The 8822-nt window shown below is 41.1% G+C and overlaps 1 protein-coding gene across 1 annotated transcript in view; it reads left to right on the top strand.

The window, feature by feature from the left end:
- The window catches only part of LOC121812569 (Fc receptor-like protein 5), a 15660-nt gene extending 10379 nt beyond the window's left edge, over positions 1-5281 (top strand). Inside the window, exons 3-5 of the mRNA XM_042215108.1 lie at positions 3117-3362; positions 3438-3611; positions 3718-5281. Coding sequence (XP_042071042.1) covers positions 3117-3362; positions 3438-3611; positions 3718-3821 — 524 coding nt within the window. The 3' untranslated portion in view covers positions 3822-5281. The remainder of the gene's footprint in view (positions 1-3116; positions 3363-3437; positions 3612-3717) is intronic.
- The last annotated feature ends 3541 nt before the right edge of the window (positions 5282-8822 follow it).

Raw genomic sequence — 8822 nt, 5'->3', positions numbered from 1 at the left:
CGTGGACTTCAGGAAGACCAGGAAACACTTGACCCCTGTTTCAATCCAGGGGGTCAGTGTTGACATTGTGGAGGACTATAAATACCTTGGAGTACACATTGACAATAAACTGGACTGGGCTAAAAACACCACAGCACTTTACAGGAAGGGCCAGAGTCGTCTCTATTTTTTGAGGTCCTTCAACGTCTGCCAGAAAATGCTCAGGATTTTTATAAGAGTCTCTTGTGGTCAGTGCGATCCTCTATGCTGTTGCATGCTGGGGGAGCAGGCTGAGGGTCACTGATGCCAACAATGACTCGATAAACTGATCCATAAGGCCAGTAATGTTGTGGGGATGGAGCTGGACTCTCTCAAGGTGGTGTCGGAGAAGCGGATGCTGTCCAAGATAAAGACAATGTTGGATAACACCTCCCACCCACTCCATGACATGCTGGTCAGTCACAGGAGCACGTTCAGTGAGAGACTGAGATTACCAAAAACCACCAGTATTCTGATTCACATCTTTAGTGTTTCTTTCAGTCTGATGTTTTGCAGTCAAACATTTATTTACCATCTTTCTGACCACAAGTCAGTGGTTGAAACAGAGAGAAGCTAAAGCCCACCTCCAACTCAGACCCCACAGTTGACCTACATTCAGCTACAGAAAGACACAGCTGGTTTCTAACAATCCGCAACAGTCGTAAAAATAATAATTGAATGTATTGTCAATAAAATGTTAAATAATTTAGTTGCATTCTATTTCATTTGTGAAAAAAAGAGCTTCAAACACTCCCCTTCAGAGGAGGCTGTAGGGTCACTAAAAGCATCACACAGGTGCTCATGTTGCCTTCAGGTTCTGCTGTCAATTGTAGATTTTGTCGCTGTTCATTTCAGCAATAAAGAAAAGACATCTGAACTAGTTTAATTTCTCTTTAGTTCTGATCTCACTGCTGAGCTGCACCACAAACCAAGGTCAATAACCTCCTTCTGTCACACTGTAAACCTGACTCACTCCTCCAGGAGACTGTGGGACACATTTATTAAGAAATGCAGAAATTGTTTTTCAGTCACATCACTAAACATGAGCTCCCGATACTCTAAATTATGCCATCTGTTTTTTTTTCTTCTAGGATTCATGTTAAGGAGGTTATGTGAACATGTATTGGTTCATTGCTTCCTGCTTTAGGCTCGTGCAGGGTTTAGTCGCACTGAAGCCAGTTTTTGATGCTTAAAGTTAAGTAAAGTCAGTGTGCTGCCACACAGTTTATTTATTGTCTCTCTGACCTCAAAACTGAGAAGCAGCAACAAAACCATCTCCACCTCATTTGGTTTCAGCCGACCTGCTGTGACTGACAGGAAGATCAGACGTTGTGCTTAGATCGTCCTCTGACAGCTTCCTGATGAAAAGGATCAACTTTATTTAACATAACGTTGGGTGATAGAGATGGAGGAAACATCGCCGCTATGGCTGTTTTGTAAGTTCAGTCTGTGTGTTTTTTGCTGAAGAAATCTAACAAGAAGTTGTAATCAGGGCTGGATGTTTTTTGTTTAATATAGTGCTTTTCTGCTCTGAGTGCTTCCTATCTAACATTCACACTCTGATGGACACATGAGAGAGCAACTTAGAGTTAATATCTTTCTTAAGTATATTTGGCATTCAGACTTGGGAAGTCAGATATCGAACCACCAACCTTCCAATTAGTAGAAGATGTTGTTGCTCTGTCACCTAAGCTACAGCCACTCCTGGTAGAAGTGCAGGAGGAGGGAGCACAGTCCCAACAATAAGTAAGTGGAAGTGACAAAGACGTGAAAGTAACAAGGTGAGAAAATAGATGAAATAGATGGAGGAATGTAATTAGAAAGGGAGAGATTCAACTTTGAACATGAGCCACTCTTAATGCCAGAGCTGATTGTATGTCCCAGTCCAGTCTGTCTATTTTGTTGTCAGTGATCTTTGTCTGTAACACGAATCTTCTTCACATGTTTGAATCCAACAGTCTTCCTCCTTCCTGCTCTGATTCTGCTTCAGTATTTTCTTACAATCAGCTCACAGAGATGTTGTGTCTGCTCTGCTCTCTGATCACTTCATTAAACACCACAAACTCTGAACTAACCTGAGACTCGTTTCTCTTTAGTTCTGATCTCACTGCTGAGCCTCAACACAAACCAAGGTCAGTAACATCATGTGACAAACTAAAGGACCAGAATGTGTTTTATTCTATTTCTCAGATACTTCATGCAGCTAAAGTCTGACAGTTATGAAATATAAGCATAATGAGGATCACACTCTTTTCTCGTTTCTGTATTTATTCATCCATTTTTACAGCTGAAAAAGACGAACTTACTTGACAGATTATTAATTTTATGAAGCTTTCATAAAGGCTGTGAGACTGAAAGTGTTTATTTCATTATTTTAAGAGTCGTGCTTATTTACTGCCTTTAGAAAATAATTAATTGCACACAGAGATGCATCATGTTGCAGCAAAAAACTTAATGGTAAAACATAGATGAAAACATATTAGCATAATGGAGACTTGTAGATGACTCTGTGATTTTTATGCTGAATTTTGATAAGCTGAGGTAAAGTACAATACATTTGATGTTTAAAAAAATAACTGGAATACTCATGTGATTGTTTTATGTATGGTGTTGATTGACTTTAAGAACATTAATACAAGAAATAACTGTATTAGAGACAAATCCAATGTAAATACTGTAATGATATGCTTATGGTAATGTCTTCCTGTCATCCATTAACGAATTGTAAAAGTCAGCGGGTCAATTAATCTAGTAAAAATACACTGAATTCTTCCACAGCTCGTCTGACTGTGAGTCCCAGCAGCTCTCAGTTCTTTAAAGATGACTTTGTGTCTCTGAGCTGTGAGGAGGACGACAGCTCTGCTGGATGGACTCTGAGGAGAAACACAAGCAAACAACAGAGGACTCAGTGTGGAGATGGGTGGGGAAATTGGTCTGGTTATTTCTGTAACATCACGACGTTTACCTAGTCAGACCAGAGAGGGTCCCATCAGTAACATGGTTAACCTGACAGTCACTGGTAAGCTGAGTGTGTGGAGTTAGTGTTGATGAAGCTGTGTGTAAATGGATGAAATGCTGTAGTTTGTCTCTGTGTTGAGGTGGATCAGTGATCCTGCAGAGTCCTGTCCTCCCTGTGATGGAGGGAGATGACGTCACTCTGCTCTGTAAAACAAAGACCACTCCCTCCAACCTCCCAGCTGCTTTCTATAAAGATGGCTCCCTCATCAGGAAGCAGCCTACAGGTCACATGACCATCCAGCATGTTTCCAGGTCTGATGAAGGCCTCTACAAGTGTGACATCAGCGGTCATGGAGAGTCTCCATCCAGCTGGATCACTGTCACAGGTGAGGAGCTTCACTCTGATTTCACCTCTTATTTCATCCACATATTCACCTGAACAGGTGGGATTCTCTCTGCAGACAAACCTACAACCACACCTCCACCCACCACTACAACTATTCCCACCGCTCCAGATCTGACCGCTGACTCCTCTCTACAGCTTGCATTCAGAATAGTCCTCCACCTGGTGGTTTTCTCTCCATATATCATCTCCACTCTCATCATGATGTCTTTATATCAATGCAGAGCCAGAGGTAACACTGAATCATTCACTGATCAATGAATGTGCTGATGATTAAATCCTGTCTCTTCATGAAGAAACAGCCGATAGATATTCTACATTTGTTTTTGTTTTTTCAGGAAATGGCATCAGTGATTCAACCAAGCCCACTCTTCCTGACCAGGGATTGGATAATGAGCATGATGATGTAATCACTGATGTCACCACAGAGTATCACTTCTGAGTCAGAGCTCTGTTGTGTCTCTGTGAGTCTCACTAACTTTGTCCTTTCCATCTCTGATGTTGAGATTATTTGGATAAATGGACTCTGATGTTCATCTCTGGATATTTTTATGTAGATAAACAGTAAATATTCCTGCTCACAGGAGGAGATCATCATGTGCTGTGTGTGTGCATCACTGCAGCTCTGTCACTGAAAGACGTTTTCAGCTTATTTTTACATGAAAGGTCAAATATCAGGTCAAATATCAGAGAAAAAGACAACGTTGTGCTACTTCCTGTTTTATTTTGGTATTTCATGTTTCCACATCCTACCTGATCACCTCACTGGAGTAGCTGGTGTCCTGATGGTTCTGACCGGAATTAAATCTACCCGTCACACACAGATGCTGTCATAGCGTTTTGGTGCCTGACTGTAAACACATGATCACATGACTCAGACTGGACTAATGCAGTTTTTGTCTTTTCACCTCTTCCTGGATCAACACAAACTGTGAATTTTTCAGTGAGCCTTGAAATTGACTCTTTCTTGTTGGTGCTTTTTTGTTATTAAAGCCACATCCTGTGCTACATTTCAAACTGCTCCAGTTGTCCGTGTCACTCTTTAGTATCTGTACCTACAGCTCATGTGGTTTGTGCTGTGATGGCCCCCTGCCCTCTTTGTCCCAACTCTTTTTGTCATAGCCTCATATGAAATGAGAGGTCCTGGGTCTGAATCCCAGGTGAGCCCCCACATTGTCACAGCCTGGTTCATAAGACCCACAGACAGTATGAAAGATCGACTGATTTTGGATCATTTAGTTTGTAGCTTCAATTATTTCACAACAGTGTTTCTTGTTGTTGTTGTTGTTGTTGTCATAAGTGACCAAATGATTGCAACAGGGTGGAGCACGCATTAGCTGTAACATGCTACATCCATAGAAATATGAGTGAAAGTACAAATCAAATCGAAGCAGGACTGAAATCCTAATTTTTACTGTTCATGACTGTCAGACATTTCTAAGTAGGTCAGGGTCAATGTTTCAGGACCACCATATGTAAATCACATTTGATTTGATAACAAATAATTTGTAATCAAATCACTGATTAATGAACATTTTATTTCAGATATTTAGAGACCCATTTAACACTGTTTCTTTTAAACATTATGTGGAGATAAATACTGACTCTGCCTGTGTTTTCACTGCAGTTACATCAACACAGCTCAGCTTGTGTGATGTGGTTTCTGTGCAACACATTCAGCTGGATTTCAGTGAGATTAGAGTTCTGACAACATGGAGAGTAAACACAAAAACTCTGTTAGTGTGAGAGCAGAAGTGATCTGATAGCAGCTCAGCTCAGCTTCTCTGCGTCTCAGAACAGAGGACGCCATCATCTATCTGCTCAATCGTGTCTACACCCACCTGGACCAGCCGGCGAGCACTGTGAGGGTCATGTTTTTTTTGACTTCCAGTGCTTTCAACACCATCAGGCCGACCCTCCTGGGTGATAAGCTAACAGCGATGCAGGTGGATGCTTCTCTGGTGTCCTGGATTGTTGATTACCTAACAGGAAGACCACAATACAAACTACACTCTTCTTATACTATCGACACTTTATTCACTTTTAGTCACTTACAGTTATTTATTCCCCTTTCAGTCACTTTACTTTTAAAGCTGTGTCATTTTAAAAGTGTATATACTGTATATTCTGTGTATTTATTATTTGTCCTTCAACATTATGCTGCTCTGTTGTTTGTTAATTGCCCCTTGGGGATAAATAAAGTCTGATTCTGATTCTGAATATGTGCGTCTCCCACAGTGTGTGTCTGACAAGTTAATCAGCAACACAGGAGCACCACAAAGAACTGTCCCCCTTCCTCTTCACCCTCTACAGACTTCAGCCACTGCACAGAGACCTCCATCTTCAGAAGTTTTCTGATGACTCTGCGGTGGTTGGATGCATCAGCAGGGATGATGAGACAGAGTACCGGGCTGTGGTCGACTCCTTTGTCACGTGGTGTGAGCAGAATCATCTGCAGCTCAACGTGGCAAAGACCAAGGAACTGATCGTGGACTTCAGGAAGACCAGGAAACAGAGTCGTCTCTATTTTTTGAGGTGGCTGAGATCCTTTAACATCTGCCAGAAAATGCTCAGGATTTTCTACGAGTCTCTTGTTTTCAGTGCGATCCTCTATGCTGTTGCATGCTGAGGGGAGCAGATTGAGGGTCACAGATGCCAACAGACTCGATAAACTGATCCATAAGGCCAGTAATGTTGTGGGGATGGAGCTGGACTCTGTTAAGGTGGTGTCGGAGAGGCGAATGCTGTCCAAGATAAAGACAATGTTGGATAACACCTCCCACCCACTCCATGACATGCTGGTCAGTCACAGGAGCACGTTCAGTGAGAGACTGAGATTACCGAAAAGCACCACTGAACGACACAGGAAATCATTCCTGCCATTGGCTCCCTGTACAACTCCTCCATCTAACACACTGTAAGCACTGCAATAGCTACACCCTTTTTGCACATGCTCTTCTTTCTTATTCAGATATTTATTAGTAAGTGACTTATATGCATATATATATTATATATATTGTGCTATTCTTTACTTCTTGTATTGTCTGTTTTTGTTACTGTTTGTACTGGAGCACTGTAACCCACATTTCCCCTACAGGGATCAGTAAAGTACTCTGATTCACATCTTTAGTGTTTCTTTCAGTCTGATGTTGTGCAGCCAAACATTTATTTACCATCTTTCTGACCACAAGTCAGTGGTTGAAACAGAGAGAAGCTAAAGCCCACCTCCAACTCAGACCCCACAGTTGACCTACATTCAGCTACAGGAAGACACAGCTGGTTTCTAACAATCTGCAAATGTTCTGAAAAAAAAATCATTGAATGTACTATCAATAATATATTAAATAGTTGAATTTTATTTTCTTTGTGTAAAAAGAGCTTCAAACACTCCTTACAGGAGGTCGGAGGGTCAATGAAAGCATCACACAGGCGCTCATGTTGCCTTCAGGTCCTGATATCAGTTGTTGTTAATCGTTACTGTTTCAGTTTGAATCTTTAACACTTTATTTTTCCAATTTTTTTCAGTCAAAGAATGAAAGTTTCTCTTAATGCTTGAGGGAGAGAAAGCCACAACACAGTGAGTCACAGGGTGGAGGAGGAAGGTTTTACTAGACGTGACTGTGAACTTATCTCAGTGTTGGTCTGATTATCAGGAAGCAGCAGGTCGGAGGAAACATGATCTTTAGTTCTAGGAGACTGTGAGACACATTTATTATGGTTACAAAGCCATTTCTAATGTTTTGAGATTCAGGTGAAGGACTTCACACATTAAAGTGTTGTTTTTTCAGTGTTTGTGTCAGCTTTTCACCCAGTGTTTAGTTGGGTCACATGTTTGTGGGTTTAACACTTGTATCCTCAGAGAAAAGCACACTGATGCTCTGACATGTAACAGTGCAGAAAGAGGAAGAAAGACTCTTATCACATGTAAGCTTTCAGGGCTGCTGCTGCACTGTCAACAGTCATACCAGCAACAACCAGTAACGACTCATCACAGTCACAGGAGGCTGTGACTGTGAGAAGTGGAGGAGGAGGGAAAGCAGTCCCAATAAGTCTACGTCCACACTAATCCGACTTTGTTTGAAAATGCATCTTTTTCTCTCCATTTTGGCCTTCGTCCGTCTACACTGAGACGGCGTTTTTGTTCAAGGAAATGTGAGCTTTTTGAAAACGCAGATAAATTTGAAAACAGCGTTTTCACGTCGCAGTGCGGACTGGAAAAACAGAGGCTTTCAAAAATGATGACACATCTTAGTCATATGATGCAGTCATGTGACCAATTCAACCAAGATGGCGGATGGCATTGTACAGCAGTTGTTTTGTTTGCTTTCAATTTTGCCAGCCCTATTAAAGAATAATATCAGTTTGTACATGCTCCAGGTAAAACTCGGTGCTTTTCCTCAACATTTTGCTGCAACGTTTCAAAGAGCCGGAAAGTAAATAAATGGCAGACGGAAATGAGGCAGGTCAACTCCTCTTACGTTTCACGCATGCACAGTACTGGAACATAGCGTTTTAAGTGTGGATGGAAATGACTGAAAACGATAGCATCGATGCAGAGCGTTTTTAGACGAAAACGCCGTTTTCAAATTTATCTGGATTAGTGTAGCCGTAGCCTAACAGTGTAAGGAAGTGACAAAGATGTGAAAGTAACAGTGAGATAATGGAGAGACATAACTAGAAAGGGAGAGATTCAAGTAAAATGAACAACTACTTTGAACATGAGCCGCTCTTAATGCCAGGGCTGATTTTATGTCCCAGTCATGTCTGTAGTTTGATTTCATTGATGTTTGTCTGTAACATGAATCTTCTTCATATCTTTGAATTCAACAATGTCCCTACTTCCTGCTCTGGCTTTGCTTCATTATTTTCTTACAATCAGCTCACGGAGATGTTCCTGGCTCTGCTCTCTGACCACTTCATTAAACACCACAAACTCTAAACTAACCTGAGACTCGTTTCTCTTCAGTTCTGATCTCACTGCTGAGCTGCAACACAAACCAAGGTCAGTAACGTCATCATGTGACAGTCTGAAGTCATTACTACTGCAGCCAATGAGGAAGCAGGACCAGAATGTGTTCAAATTTATTGCTCAGATACTTCATGCATCTCTAATCTGACAGTTATGAAATATCAGTATGATAAGGATCATCTTCTTTCAGTTAATTCTGCACTTATTTGTTTGTTTGTACAGCTTTAAAAGACCAACCAAAGCTTGACAGATCACTAACTTTATGATGAACCTTCAACAAAGACTGTATGAGTAGCAGTGTTAGTATAATGGATTACTTTACTTATTTACTGTAGAACTAATTACACACAGAGATGTGTTGTGTTGTAACTGTCATCAAATAACACACTGAAAAATCCTTCATATGAACACAAACTAGAATCATAATCCTGATGCTCTGTTCTGTGATTTTGTGTTTCCTTCTTGATGAGCTGA

Source organism: Haplochromis burtoni, unplaced genomic scaffold (assembly GCF_018398535.1).
Source record: "Haplochromis burtoni strain Fernald_Lab_line unplaced genomic scaffold, NCSU_Asbu1 Contig_660, whole genome shotgun sequence".
NCBI lineage: Eukaryota > Metazoa > Chordata > Actinopteri > Cichliformes > Cichlidae > Haplochromis > Haplochromis burtoni.
Note: the sequence above shows the minus strand (reverse complement) of the source record. Positions and strands in the feature narration are given on the sequence as shown.